This window comes from Falco cherrug, chromosome 10, assembly GCF_023634085.1.
Source record: "Falco cherrug isolate bFalChe1 chromosome 10, bFalChe1.pri, whole genome shotgun sequence".
In the NCBI taxonomy this organism is placed as follows: domain Eukaryota; kingdom Metazoa; phylum Chordata; class Aves; order Falconiformes; family Falconidae; genus Falco; species Falco cherrug.
The window spans coordinates 29,867,963-29,883,131 of NC_073706.1; the positions used below are offsets into that span (position 1 = coordinate 29,867,963).

A 15,169-nucleotide genomic window follows, 5' to 3' on the forward strand; every position below is an offset into this window, starting at 1 on the left:
CTTGTGTGTATACAATGCGTCACCATCTTGCCAATGGCAAAGGCATTGATTTGGCTGAACGGTGGGGCCAGGTGAAAGAAGTTTTTACAGTAACTCTGGGAATAATTTCTCCCTGTTTAATTTACTTTAACTTCTTGCACAAGCCAGACAAGACACTCGGGCAGTTGTTGAGTGCTGGTGCATGAGCAAGTTGTAACTGTTAGAGAGAAAAATGATAGGATGTTTTTAGGAGGTGCACCAAAAAGAAGGAAGTCTCTAGTGTCACATTGCTTTTTCATTTGGTTAAAACAGGCACTGGCCAGTTTTAAATTCTGTCCAGCCAGGAAGTTGTGTAGAAATATAGAACGCTGTGATAATCCCCAGTGGACTTATTTTGGGAGGTATTTATTGAAATCAGAAAAAAAATCAAAACAAAACAGTTACAAAAGAGAATTGACACACGGCATACGTACAATCTGCATGTCTACCCGGTCACTGCTTGGTCACTGCTGAGGTACTTATGACTTTGGGAATCTGCTTTGTAGGCCAGTAATTGAAATAGGGATGACTTTCGTGACTGTTGGCCTAGGCATTCCTGTGGCTGGTGGCTGCTCTTTTAAGCAGAGAGATAAGAACTTCATTTTAGGCTTTGATCTTGCCAGATATCAGCCACCTTGCAATTTCAATGAAAGAAATGAGGTTTTATAAACACTGGTATGAAGTTGAGAGCGTTGGATGAGAATGCAGATGCTGCACAAATCTAGGGATGTTGCTTTTTGACCTTGCAGTCAAAGAATATGGGCACAGAAAAGATCACAGATGGAGAAACCTTGGGACCGTTAACTTTGCAGGACTGGACTACCTGCCTTTCCTGTCTGTAAGCTTATACTTCTTGTTCTAACGCTACAGAGTCTTCCCAGAAGTAGCAGGCTGTTGTCTCTGCGTGTGTTGAACTGACTTTATTTGACTGTTGCCTGCATTCAGAGATACTGAGGATGCTGATGCTCTTGCACTTGTCCTGTTTTGCAGAAGGCATGAGCTGCATGAATAAAGATCATGGCTGTGCCCACATCTGCAGAGAAACACCCAAAGGAGGAGTTGCCTGTGAATGCCGACCAGGATTTGAACTGTCCAAGAACCAGAGGAGCTGTATTTGTATGCAACATTCTGCATATGCTTATGGTTTCCCAAAGTGAACAAATAGTGTTCTGTTTGCAGTGCTATGGGATTTGGTATGTTACAGCTAAACTGGGATGACGTGCCTAAATTGTGTGCATTTGAATTAAACTAGAATCAGTGGCTTTGCTGGACGCTACCACAGCAGTCTGTTGGTTGCTGCAGTATCTGTAGTTCAGGACTTGCACCATCATTCCTAGCGGTAGGGAGTTCAGCTCCGCAGGAGAGCTCTGCAGCATTTCGGTCTCAACAGAGTTCTTCGGGCAAGGGGCGTGTTGGGAAGGTGTATTGGATGGTCACATGGAGACAAAATTACACACTGTCTTTCGAAGGTGCTGGAAGTACTTGGGAGGTGTAACATATGTTTTCTTTCTAGTGACATGTAATCATGGAAATGGTGGCTGTCAACATACATGTGATGATGCTGATAATGGGCCTATTTGTGGATGTCACCCCAAGTACATCATACATACGGATGGGAAAACCTGCCTGGGTCAGTATACAGTGGAGGGAAGTAGTTTTCTGTTGATGACTGACTCTAGAGTGGTGTGGCATTGCTGTATGTGTATGATTAATGCTCCTCATAATAGTATTTCTGGAAAATGTCAAGGGATCCAAAAAGGAAGCCTGCTAGTGCACAAGTGAATTGGTTGGGTCCAGGCTACTTATGCTTCCCTGTATAAGTAGCTACCTAATACTAGCACAGCCCGTAACTACACCTGGTCCCTCTGAAACACAAGGCCTGTCACTAACCAAAGAAGATTCCCTTCCCTCTAGGATATTTTAGGTTCAGTTTCTTGTATAGCATAAGCCAGCGAGTGTATCCAAGCCGTACAGCTGTTAAAACCAGAACTCTGAATTCAATTAAAGTACAATTTTTGCAAGGCAGTTGTCCAGTAAAGAAGGCACTTAAAATTTACAAACCCTTTCAGACTCTGGAAGAGTTTGGTTTTTATTGATTGTAAAGAAATGATCAAGCATAAGTGGCTGGTGCTTGTATTAGTCCATGATAGATGATGACAGTGTGCTCTTAACAGAACAGTTCATGACAGTTCAGGTAATTCTTTCAGCTTGTTGCTGTTCACTACATCTGCAGCACATCTTCTGTTTTATTAAGAATACTGAAGCAAACATGAGTTGCAAGGAAGCAACAAAAGCAAAGGATTCTCATGGTTTTGACTGAAGGGTCTTAGTTATTTTCATTATTACTTTTTTTAAAAAAAAATATTTCTGCCTAGTTAGTTCCAACTGATAATTCAGCATGCGATGCAGCTGTTTGCATGTGTGTGCATACTGGATATCAGATGAAGCTTCTGGTCAGGGCACACTTACTCATTTGCTTTTTTTCATGCTCTTTACAGAGAGGGAAGAGGCTGCTGTTGAAATTTCTGAGGGAAACACTACAGCAGGAGCCGATGTGGACAAGAGGGTGAAGCGACGGTTGCTTATGGGTAAAAGTGCTTATTCCCAATTATTTTGCTTTGTGATGAAACCTTTTAGATTGAAGATTTGGGTTTGGTTTTTTTTTTTATTATAACCATCGTAGCTCTGGGCTGAATTCTGCCTGAGATGCTCCACTCCCTTTTAAGGAAATAATATTATTCCGTAATGTGTAAGAAACTATGTACATTGTTTGTGATGGTCAGTAGGAGGTGTCAGGAAGTTGCCCTTGAAGTAGTCTGTGTTTCCACAGTTCTAATTCATCATGGGAATGCAGTACAATCGCTTCTGTGCTACAGTTTTAGCCAAGTGATTTTGGAGGAAGCGGTGTTTTACCTGCTTCTCTTCGGTTGAAAGTGTACTTGTACATGGAAGAGGATTGGGTCTAGTGGTGGATTGCATCTAGGAAGCCATATTAGGATACAAGGCCATCTTCTTCTTCCTAGAGGTGTTCACATCTGGCCCAGAATGCCAGCCTCTGAGGGTCTGTCACTACTGGGGAGGCACAGGCATGAGAACCAGTCCCTGTGGTCTCGGGGCAGCTGGGTCAGTGGATGTCCACCTCTCACCAGCCCTTACTCCAGGCAATAAGGGTGATTTACTGTGCGTATTGACATTGCCACAGAGGTGGCACGGAGGCTGAGGAAGAAAATACCCAAGGTATAGGGCTAGCTCTGAGCTCCTGGGTCCGTATTTAGACATCTAAATGAATAGCCTCATTTTCCAAAAAATGGCATTTCTGTGCAAAGAGGAAGAAAGAAGAGGCACTCTGTCTTCACATAGAGGTTGGACACAGCCTCCCAATGTTGAATGTGAGAGAGACTGGGAGGGAATAAATCAGTAAAGGTCTTAAAACCTGAGAATAAGTAGCGTATGCTTGATGCTGCAGAAAACCAGGAGACAGAGCTAGAAAGAGAGGATTTTGAAAAGCAGACATAGAAAATTATCTTTGCAGCTGTCTGAATCGGTATGTGCTAGATAAAATTGCATTTGTCCAGCCAGTAAAAAGGTGGTTAGACTGACTACAAGAGGATGGATGCCAGAGAGCGAGTTATTTTTGTTTAGCTGGATGTGAAGAACTGTATTTTAGGGGTGTTTGCTGGAAAGATTTGGTGAGATCTAGGCACAGTTTGCATCGAGGGAAGTTACAGGAACGTTAGACTGAGATGGCACCTGGGTTACAAGCCTGAAGGAACACTCAGTGTGGTGTAATCCACCATGACTGGGAGCACAGGTAGCATGGGAAGTTGTGTTGGGAGGGATTTTAGAAAACTGGGTTGGTAGTGTTGATTGTAACCAGGTGTCTGAGCATTGGTAGGAAGTGTCAGAGGATCAGCCAGGGTTGAGTGTAGGCATAAGGAGACAGAGTGGCAGGAACAAATTAATCATCAAGGAACGGGAATCTGTGTTTAAGGACAGAATATCCAGAGACAGTATCTTAGTTTGTAGAGTGTCTGCAAAAAACTGGATGTAGTAGAGGCAGGGATTTTGCCAACACATGTATTTAGTAGTTGCTCATGTATACAGAGTAAATGTGGTTGAACAGCAGTGTGCTTGGAACTGTGCCTTGTATCGCATGATGTTTCTTATTACCGTTATAATATCCCTGAGCAAACTTTATCTTGTTGGCTAGAAACATGTGCAGTAAATAACGGTGGCTGTGACCGTACGTGTAAAGATACATCGACCGGGGTTCACTGCAGCTGTCCTGTTGGGTTCACGCTCCAGTTTGATGGGAAGACATGTAAAGGTGAGTTTTGTACTTAAGGACACATACGTACCAACACCTTGCTGTAAGATAGTCATCTCCAAGTGAAGGTCATCTGGTGTCCAGAGGAAAGCTGGTATGTGTAATCTGACCTAGGCAAGGACTGCAGCTAGGGGTAGGCGCATGGTTTCCATTGCATCAGGTGCATCATGTTCAGACAGTCTCTGCTGTTCTGTTCTTCCTCTTGCCGCTTCCACCCCTCCTACCAAGGTAGCCTCATTTTTCATACGTGAGACTTGGTAGGAGGTAATACAGGTCTGTAGTAAAGCAGAGGTTGGTATTGGGAGGGGTAGGGCTGTAGGTTCTTACAGGCATACAGACCTATAGTCTGCTATTTTAACAGCAGTCAGCTGGGTTTATAAGTATATATCAGTGTGTAAACAGGGATGTGTGAGTGGAATTACTTACGCTCGTCCAAGCAGCAATAATGAGAGTACTGGAAGGGAGCGGCGGGACATTTAGGTTATATGTTTTTTCCAGTAATTGGATGTTAACATGTTTGTGCTAGGCAAAAATAATGGAATCCCCATGCCTGAGTCAATTAATATTAGATAAAGAACTCATTCTAATACTGGCATGAAAAGAACAGGAGGTCTCCTCTGTCTGAGATTTCTGCAGGGCTTAGGAAGAGGAAACAGAGTGTTTAAAAAGCTAAAACCTGTTAGAGAGCATTTAAGTCAAAAGTGTTTCCGAACAGAACTTGGAGAAATGGTCTTTTGTGCATACCTGTACTCAAATGTATCCGACAGCAATATGTTAAATGAAAGCAAATAACACTGCCATGGGGCTGAGTGGGCCAGATCATTCTTAAAAGCTGGATCTGATCTTCCTTACAATCTGTAGTAGTCTCGCTAGATTTTGTTTCTGGGCTTCTCTAACCGATTGGACGTGACTGTTTTCTGTATCTGGCAGTGGAAGTACGTAGAAAGTACCGCGTTTATTTGCTGAAGTACTTTTTTTGTTACAGATATTGATGAATGCCAGTCCAGTAATGGAGGCTGTGATCATTTCTGTAAAAACACTGTTGGCAGTTTTGATTGCAGCTGCAGAAAAGGATTTAAATTGTTAACAGATGAGAAGTCTTGTCAAGGTATGTGCAGTGGAGAGGCAATAGAAGTAGAACAAATCAGGGTGGTTTGGACATCTACTACAATGATGAAGTGATAATGGACTCCAGAATAATTTCCATGCCTCAATTTTGTGGATTTTTTTTTTTTCTGAAACAGCTGTTGAGTTTATACAGTTGGCTTGATACTGTTGTAGGAGGTATGTTCAATGGCACCGTGAACTATTATCTGGAAGCGACAGAGATAGCATCATATTAAAAAGCTTTTTATGAGGATAATGCTTCCCCCTCTTCTGTTAATTATCTTGAAATAATTTACAGGCAAAAATAGACAGTATCTCTCTGTCCATCTTACTGACTAGTTCACCATTGCAGTGAACGAGACATTTAGATGCCATGAGTTCCTTATTTAAAGAAAAAAAAGATGTAACTCATGGTCTATGATATTATAGGCCTGTAGACAGTCTGGAATCAATATTCCCTAAAACATCATAGAGCATTTGACTTTTGGGATGGCATGGATTTCTCCTGTGGTCTTGCAAAGCCTATTTGCTTTTCTGTATAATGGTTTGTATGTATAGAGTTTAGCAATCCTGTTTAAGATGCTTAAATATATTAAAATACAAAGATCAAAATGGTCTGTGGTTTTGGAAAAGCTACAGTATGTAACAATGTATAGCCAGCTGGGGAGGTGAAGAATTACATTTCCTAGACAACCAGCTGACATTAATGATGAATTTCAGAAAGCTGAACTGACCAACAGAAAATAATTTTCACCTGGGTTTTTGGTGCATTCTTGTCCTTTTGAAATCTGACAAAGGAGGACAACTATTTATATGGGACAAACTTATTATAAAAATGTAAGATTTTCAAGGTAGTTTGTGGTTTGTTTGGCTGGTTTTGATTTTGGGTTTTTTTTAAGGGAATCTGTTTACGAATTTAAAGACTTGCATCTCCCTTTTGTCCCTGTGACTTCTTTTGCTTTCCCTAGATTGTTTCAAAAGTGGTATCTTGAAGCATGCCAAAGCCCAAGAAAAGAGTGATGTAAAAAAAGTGTCAGTGATGATGTTGTGAACTTTTTTGTAACTTGCAACATTCTTACATATCATGCATAATGTACTAGCATCAAAGTTTTAGATGCTTTTGATGATATAATAAACGTTCAGCGTCTTAGAAGGTGATGGGAATGTTATTATTTTACCATGCAATTCACTGAGATCATGATTAGGCTGTTACGCTATGCTTTACAAAGAAGGTGGGTGCAAAGTGATTGTAATGCCAAGGAAAACTTTCAGTGGAGAGAACAGGTATCTCAGCAGCTTTTAGAGGCAGACACTGAAGCCTAAATATACAGTATAATTATTCCAGTCATCTGTCTTCAGATGTGTCTCGGAGAACATGATGATTGTCAGCAGACTTAAATCAGGCACTGCATATTCATGTAGAGTTGAAACTGTGCTTCCATTTATAGGAAAAAACAAAGCTAATACTTTCTTTTGTAAACCTATTTCTTCAGACCTTACGTAGACTTTTCCTAATGAAATGAAAGTTTTGTCAGCATTTTTTTTTTCTTCCATAGAAGAGAAAGATTTTTAAACATAATTGTTAAAAATGTAGTAGCACTTTTTCTGTTTGCCAAGAAAAATCTTGTTTGGCAAACTAATTGTTCTTTTAAAAGTTGTCATTTCATTATGTTACATTATTTGCTTTAAAAGAATTTGCTTAGTTTACATAAATCCGCACATCTCTGTGTCCTAACTTTGTTAGTTCACCAGTGCTTCCTCATCAGGCTGAAAAGATACTGATGTATCCCTTTAAAACTTGCAGACATTGATGAATGCTCTTTTGAACGGACGTGCGACCACACGTGCATCAATCATCCAGGCACCTTTGAGTGTACTTGTAACAAAGGATACGCTCTCTATGGCTTCACACATTGTGGAGGTGAGTTATAAAAAAACTACAGGCAATGCTGGTAGAGTGCCGTTGTCACAGGTCTAATGAGTGTCTGTGAAGGACACAAGCCTATGTATGTGCACTAGGTGTATCAAGTAAATTTTACTCTTTGCCATGATATGGAGACACAGCAAAAGCAGAAACTAATCCTGCTTGTTTCTGTCATTGCTCAAATGATTTCCCCTTCCCACTCTGCATCCAGAAAGCACCTACAATTATTAGAACAAACCATTGCATTTTGCACTTGGGTATGAAAGCCATAATGTGATAGAATTTTCACATGCAGAAGTCTCGTTGACTGCAATGAAAAGTCAGTGTATAAGACCTAAAGAACAGGAAGCTCTGGATGACTTAGAAAATTATGGTTTTGCAGGTTGTCCTTGCACATATGTCAGACCCTCATGTGACGTAGATTGGAATTTAGCTGATGAACTACTGATTTATGTTGGCCAAGATTAATACTCTTAAATCTTTTATGCCTTTCCTGTAAGAAAAGTTCAAGGAAAGAGAGAAAGATGTTCACAGAACCTCAGTGTATGCCAAGTGCAAATATTTCCTTGACAGATTCCTACAATTAACATGAGGAAACATGAACAACTGGACATTAAGTGGAATTAAATCTGTTTTGTGTAAGCTCTAGGCAAGACGTTACTGACTCCATATGCCTACTTAATTCTGAGTAAGACCTCTTTCTGAGGCAGAAGGAGCACACTTGAACTTGGAGATAACATTTAGGACATCTCTGTGAGCCTGACCTGTTCTAACCTCTGCCTCTAGAAATTTTGCAAAGAAGATTACAGGGCTGCAGCATCACTGTGTCTGGGTGGGGAGTAACACTGTTCATGTGTTCTACTTGCTAAAAGAAGTCTCTTCTCATGAATTCCTTTGCATTAATTCTATTTCTTGTGGCCGCCAGGAAAGGAACAGGGGAAAGGAACTGTAATTTTTTGTTGGCTGCTAATTGGCCTCTTCGTAACATACTTCTGTGCAGAAGATGCTAATCCTTGTAACGTAGGCAGGCCTTTATTTACTGGCAATCACAAGATGTGTCAAAGCTGATAGGGATACTGTGTCTACACCTTCTGACCTATATGGAAGAAGTTAGTAAGTGCTGCAGATAATGAGTTGCCATTGCATGCAGCGTCCTGACAAAAGGTCAACGAAAACCAAAGATTTGGGCTGATTTTGTGCTATGTTAGGCAGCAGTACCAATTTGAGGTGTTCCCTTCTTTCTCCGTTATTCCTCTGCTGCTCACTGCTACCCCTGCTGTCTCAGTTCTGTTAGTAGCGTGTCTTTCCCCTGAAGTCAGCTCAGTTTTGTAATCTGTTTCATGTTGTGTTCTACCAAATTGTTACCTGTCTAGAGGGGGGAACAAATGGTTGGGGACAGCAGTGGCAAGAACTTCTTATTACCATTGAGAAAAGTATACGTAGAAGTGGGTACCCTCGGTTGCACAAACTTTCTGGAATTCACAAGAGATTTCTTGGTGGCAGCTTTCTAGGTTCATGTATAACAAGAATTGCCATAAAGCTACTGGAGACAAGTAAAGCAGTCACAGGGTAGATCTGAGAAGCAGAGACATAGAACTTTGCATTTCCCTTTGTTGAAATTCATGAGGTTCCTGTCAGCCCACTTCTCCAGCCAGTCAAGGTCCCTCTGAATAAGTGGCACAACCATCTGGTGTGTCGGCCACTCCTCCCAGTTTTGTATCATACACAGACTTGTGGAGGGTGAACTCTTGTCCCATCATCCAGGTTTAATGAAGAGAATAAATAGTCTTGGCCCCAGTATTGACCCCTGGGATACACCACTGGTGAACGGTATATTCTGCATCAGCGTGCAAGTTTGCACCAAAGGCAGTATGTTGTGTTGCCAGGAGTTTCTCCTCCTGATGGCATTTATTGGGCAGGGCAAGGCCCCACAATTGGAGAACTGGTTAAAAGGGGCAGTGGTGATACAATGGCGTTATTTACCCACATGGAGTCACATAGTGTTCCGAGTAGTTGTATCTATCTGAGCACTTTGGAGGACTGATCAGTATGAATCCTGCTCATGTTGTCTGTTTCTATTCCAAATTAGAAATATTAATGAACCAGACACACAGTGCAATGCAGACTTGATTTGGTCTCCTTTTCTTTGACGTAGTTTGTTGTCATATTGCTGAGGCTGGATTTTTTTAATAGTGTGGTGTAAGGATGTACCTAACGTCTCTCTTCTGACAACATTTAATCAGTTTTGACATTTATCAGAGGATTTCTGTGAAAATAAAACTATTTCAAGGTGGGTGTCCAGCATTCCTAAGATCTTTTCCAAACCCTACTAAGCAGTATTTGTGTACGTGTTTACCTAGTGGAGTTAGAGTACAGAAGTTTGGCAAGAGTAACTTCTTAAAAGTATTTTTACCTTTCCTTTGTAGATATTAATGAATGTAGTGTCAACAATGGTGGTTGCCAACAGCTGTGTGTGAACACGCTGGGAGACTACGAATGCCTGTGTCACTCTAACTACAAATTACACTGGAATAAAAAGGATTGTGTTGGTAAGGTGCCTAATAAATACATTTCTGCTCCTGATGTGTCTGATGGCCATGTGGTTATACTCAAATCCCAAAGTCTTGATCTGTCCAGTTAAGTGGCGTGAGTCATTGTTCCCAGTATTCTGCTTTACTTTACTAGTGGGTCATGATGGTACTGATGTTGTTGAAACTGGTAAAAACAAGCGAAAAAGACCCCTAAACCCCCAAAACAGGAGATACTTTGAGGGATTTTGATACTTTCTTTCCTGTGCTTTTATCTAGCTCATTCTTCTGTTTCCTTTTGTTTCTCTGCATGAGGTTTGCTAATGATAGCTTTACCTGAAAGGGAAATATTTGTGTAGTGTGATCTTTCAGTGATTTTATTTTGCTTTGATTTTCTGTCTAGACAGCATATTAATTGCATGGGTGCTGTCAGGTACCAGCTACGAAAGCAGCTGCATGCTGATTTATTGGTAGTGTGTACGTAGATGTTTTACTTCTGTGAGTATTTGTTTTATCCTGTTTAGAGACAAAGGGTCCCTTGCCTGATAACATGTCACCCAAGGTGTTGCTGCACTGCAGTAAGAGTGGTGGGAGTGATAGATGCTTCTTAAGCTGCTCTTCAGATGTCCAAGCATTTTCTGGTAAGTCAAAAACAAGCGTATGATTCTGTAGAGAGTGTAAAAGTACCAAACCTCCTAACTCTCATGGAAGCCCCAAGAAGTAGACAATCAACAGGGACCTTTCCTCTTTCACTATAGATAATAAAGGGCTGTATCCCTGCCAGTGTCCCAAGAAAACCCCCATTTCCTTGTCTTTTATAACTACTCTACTCTCAGATTCCCTTCTCATGACAACTGTCTTTTTGAAGCTGGGGAGGACAGGGCAGAATTCTCTGTGCTCCCTGGGCCATTCCTTAATTGGCCCTGAGAGCCGCTGCTGAATGGGGTGAAGGCATTCCAGCCCTGCGTGGGGTCTGAGATTTTGCCTGCACAGCCCCTCCACCCCACAGGACACAGCTTGCAGACTTGGCCGGTGTTTATGGGATGGATGCTGCTTTTCTTCCTCAACCCTTTAAAATGCTTAGGAAGAGACAAGCCCTCATGTGGAGTATAGGATGAACAACGTTGTTGAAAAAGGTGAAGGTGATGATGCTGATCAACAGACGAAAAATGTCTTTTGTACTACAGGGGTCTTCAGTCTGTGCATAGTGCCTGTGACTTTACTGTCTGTCTGTCTGGTCTGTCTGTTAGGAACACAAGATGCCTACACCCTCACCTGTGGCAGGTCATCTCAGCTTAAGAAAAAGCAGCAGAATACAAATGCATCCAGCTGGCTGGGTAATCACTAGATTTCCTGTTGCATGATTTGACTGATTTTTTTTTTTTACTAGGTAACTGTGAAATAAGGGTGTTTCTGTTGGCTTTCTGGTTTCCCTCTCCATTATACTGTCTTTGGTTTTCCTTCTTCTTTATGATTGCAGTTCATGATTACAGCAGGAAAATCCCCTTGTACTGCTGCATCATCATCACTCAAACTAAGACTTAAAAATCAAAGAGAAAAAGATCAGTAGTGAAATAAACAGCTAGGCCAGGAGGGTCATGCCTTTTTTTTAGATGTCCAAACCAGACAGTGTTGGCAACATACAGCATGTTTATGTTGAGCTGTTGGACCATAAAATTTAGAAAGCATTTAAAGCTAAACAGATAAGAGATGCTATTTTATATAGACTTTCTGAACTGGTTTGGAGTATCTCCTTTGATTTCAACTAATCTTTATTTGATTTACACAATAGCAGATCTGGACTTGATCTCGTTCTTCTTTTTTTAAATAAAATTCTGTCACACTTGGTTCTAATTCCAGTTGTGAACCAGCTTCGCAGCAGGAGAAGGTGACACCTCTAGGTTTTCTGTCATGACTGCTTTTTCACTTTATATCAGCATTTTTTTTAATGTCATCATTATGATGTGACATTAGGGTTATCTAAATTTTTTATTCCTTTTTTAAAATAACATGTCATTGTTTCTTCCTGAAGATACTTCAGCCATCAAGATAAGCGTAACCTTTAAATTAAATGAAGGAAAATGTAGTTTGAAAAAGACTGAGAAGTTTCAAGGAGGTCTGGAACAGATGATACCAGGTATGAATATAAAAATGCAGGTAAGCAGGTTAGAGCCATAACTCAGGGGATTGTTGAGTGTTTTCCAGATATGAAGTACACCATAAGCAAAGCATATAGGACTGCAGACTTTCTGCTCTTCACTGACCTCATGAATCACACTCCTTCCCAGCCGCAATTATTGCAATAGTTATTGCAGATCACAGGACTTCCCTGTGACAACCTTACAGTCTTGCTAGGAAAGGCCTTCTCCTTTTTTGTTTGTACCACTGCCAATAAATTCCCAGTAAAATCAACCTTCTTTTCATGTGTTTGATTTCTTCTTTTCCTTTCTCTCTCTATCCATTCTTTCTGTGCTTTCTCACCTGCTCCTTACTGTCTGATGCCTCAGTGAAGAATCTCCTGGCCTTCTATGCTGACTCTACTGCCAAAGGGTTATTTCTCTTTTCTCTTGTCTCCCTTTTGTACTTCAACAGCCCCAGATAGACACACTGAGGTCAACTCTTTCATCTGTTACAACGCAGAAAGTATAGCCTGGGCATTTACAAAGTCAGCAGAAAATGAGGAGGAGTACGGTTAAAAAAAAAAAAAAAAAGAGCTGGGGGAAGAAGACACTAAAAAATATGGTGAATCAGCATGTCCATTTGTTTGTCCTTGGAAGAGTAACAGTGAGAAACCACTAAGATGCTCAGTGAAGAGTTACATGCTCCATTACCAAAGCTTGTTCTGGGTGTTTTTTTTAACTGAATCTTATTTGCTCATTGAAACCTTGACAGAGGTCTCCAAGTGTCCTGTGTACGCAGCCACTACTTAATTTAGTAAGCTAACATGTTTTTCACACGCTTCATATGAGTGTAATTTTTTTTCCCCTGGAGTAGCCTGCCTGGAGCAGACACTGGCTTGGTTTTAAGATGCTTTGCATAGTGCAAAGGCAATTCATTAGAACTTGCTAGCCAAATCCTGGGGAAGCAGGCTGGGCACTGCAGCCCGGTTCTCACCCTAGCTGTGAATAGTGCCCCAGAGCCGCTGCAGTACCCGAATCTCAGCCTGACAGCCTGTAGGTGCACTGGAGTCTGAGTCTGTGGGGGGGTGTACCAGCTGAGAAACTGGCCAGACTGTTTACTGGCGTGTGGAGTTAACCCTTCGTGACAACGTGTGCTGAGCACTCGTGAATGTTCAGTAACAGAGCTGGCCAAGCTTTTGCTTCCTTTAATTTTGTTCATACAGAGAGACATAATTCAGTAATGGAGAGCTTCCACTATGTAAACCTAACATGCAACTCTGGCAAGAAAGTTCACGGAGCCCTCAGTAGACTGACAGCGACTAGAGAAATTTTTATCACTGCGGACTTTGAGCTTGAAACAAGCCGAAAGGAGGTAACAGGTTGGTTGGAAAGTAATCCCAGGTGCGATTTGAAGCTTCTTGCTGTTTGCTCCTTAATTTCTCTGTTTTTTCATTTCTATCTGTATGCAAAATAATAAGAAAAAGTATCTCCTGTTTTGAAAATGAATTTTACTGCTTCAGAAAGACTGAGGGATGGGGATAGTTTGAAAGAACTGCACAGAGATTCAAGTCTTGTGATCTGATTAATTTTCTTCTAGCCTGGTGTGTCCTTAAGGATTTCAGACTTGTTCACAGAAGTTGCTTTCTCGGTGATTTTCGTTGATTGGTCTTTTGATTTGAGTGCATTTTTGTGCGTGGTCACTTATAGCACCTTTCATCCTTGATACTTTTCAGACACATGTGATGTACGCTGTGCTCGGAAAAAGACTGAGAAGAGATTCCGTAAAACTATTCGAACCTTACGGAAGACAGTCAGCAGGGACCAGTTCCGCATTCGCGTCTCTGACGTGGACCACGAAGTGGCCAGAAAGCCTCTCAAGCTATCAGAGCCACAGCAGTCTTGTGGCATGGGACAGATGCATGTGGGTAGCAGATGTGGTAAGTAAATGTAAATTAGGAACAAACCATCACATGTGTTTTACTGTTTTCCTCAGGTCTGGTGAGCTTGGGGAGATCACGGGGTGCTTGTCCAGGAGAGAGGCAGGCTGCGTGTGAGGATAGGGTTACTATTTGTGCTACTGAAGTGTGCCCTTCTGTGTATTTATGGTGGGCAACAGCTGTGTTACAGAGTAAGAACAAGGGCTCAGTGCATTGCACGTCGTTATAGTTGATGCACAGCCTACAATAAGCTCAAAGGTAGAAAATGTGGGAATAGCATCAGGCACCGATGGCCGTGATGTCACCAGTGTTATTTTTAAGACTACGTTTAATATTCAGTGCAGCACTGTTTTGGAAGTTGTGAACTTTTCATCTCTCTCTTGTTCCAAAGACAAGGCTGAGCATGATTTGATACAGTCACATTCTCTTTGCTGATTAAGCTCTGAGTCCCAGAGAATCTTTGCGATAGAGTTTCAAATTCATGAAGAATAGGGGTTTTATAGGCCAGTGCTGAGAAAAATCTTAATTATTGTGGCACTGGAGGGCACCACCATAATGCAGCTTGTAATAAATACTTCCAAAGCACAAAAGTTAAGGAGAGGGGTCAGATGTTATCTTAACAGGGACCTAACAAGCATGACCGCCAATTCAGGCTGCATAGGGTAGGCAGCATGTAGATGGTTTTGTGAATCAGCAAGCCTTTAAAATGCTTGTCAGATTGAATTAGTACATCTTCCAGCAGCAACCCATTTGGTCTAAGAATAGATTTTCCAATCTAGTTTTGCTAGCTCTGGAAAAGCTTGGATTCATAGAATAGAAAAATGAATAAGTGGTGTTTAAAACATCTGTGGAAGGGAGCAGACTAGGGAATTACTCAGGAATCCTGTTGGAAAAAGTGGTAAGTTTTCTTTTCTTTTTTTTTGGTAACATTGTAGTAAATCTGAAAAACTTTGGAGAGTTCACCGAGATGAGCCTGCATGGTTGTTTACAAGCTGTTGTGTTGGATACTGAAGGAAGGCTTTGAAAAACTGTCTCAGTTCATCATACAGAGCACAGTACGGCTTTTGAGCCAATATTATCTCATCTGGAAAAAATAGCAATGAGTAAGGTAACAATACTACAGGTAGAGAAAGCAATGTGAGTTACAGTTAGGAACTGGAACAACAAAGAGGCATAATTTTTATTTTTTTTTTTTTAGGTAGCTGCAG

At 41.2% G+C, this 15,169-nt stretch overlaps 1 protein-coding gene across 1 annotated transcript in view; it reads left to right on the forward strand.

The window, feature by feature from the left end:
* The window catches only part of SCUBE2 (signal peptide, CUB domain and EGF like domain containing 2), a 41,664-nt gene that overhangs the window by 10,871 nt on the left and 15,624 nt on the right, over nt 1-15,169 (forward strand). Inside the window, exons 5-12 of the mRNA XM_055722810.1 lie at nt 1,009-1,134; nt 1,532-1,648; nt 2,517-2,606; nt 4,229-4,345; nt 5,331-5,453; nt 7,257-7,373; nt 9,803-9,925; nt 13,758-13,961. Of these exons, the coding sequence (XP_055578785.1) occupies nt 1,009-1,134; nt 1,532-1,648; nt 2,517-2,606; nt 4,229-4,345; nt 5,331-5,453; nt 7,257-7,373; nt 9,803-9,925; nt 13,758-13,961 (1,017 nt within the window). The remainder of the gene's footprint in view (nt 1-1,008; nt 1,135-1,531; nt 1,649-2,516; nt 2,607-4,228; nt 4,346-5,330; nt 5,454-7,256; nt 7,374-9,802; nt 9,926-13,757; nt 13,962-15,169) is intronic.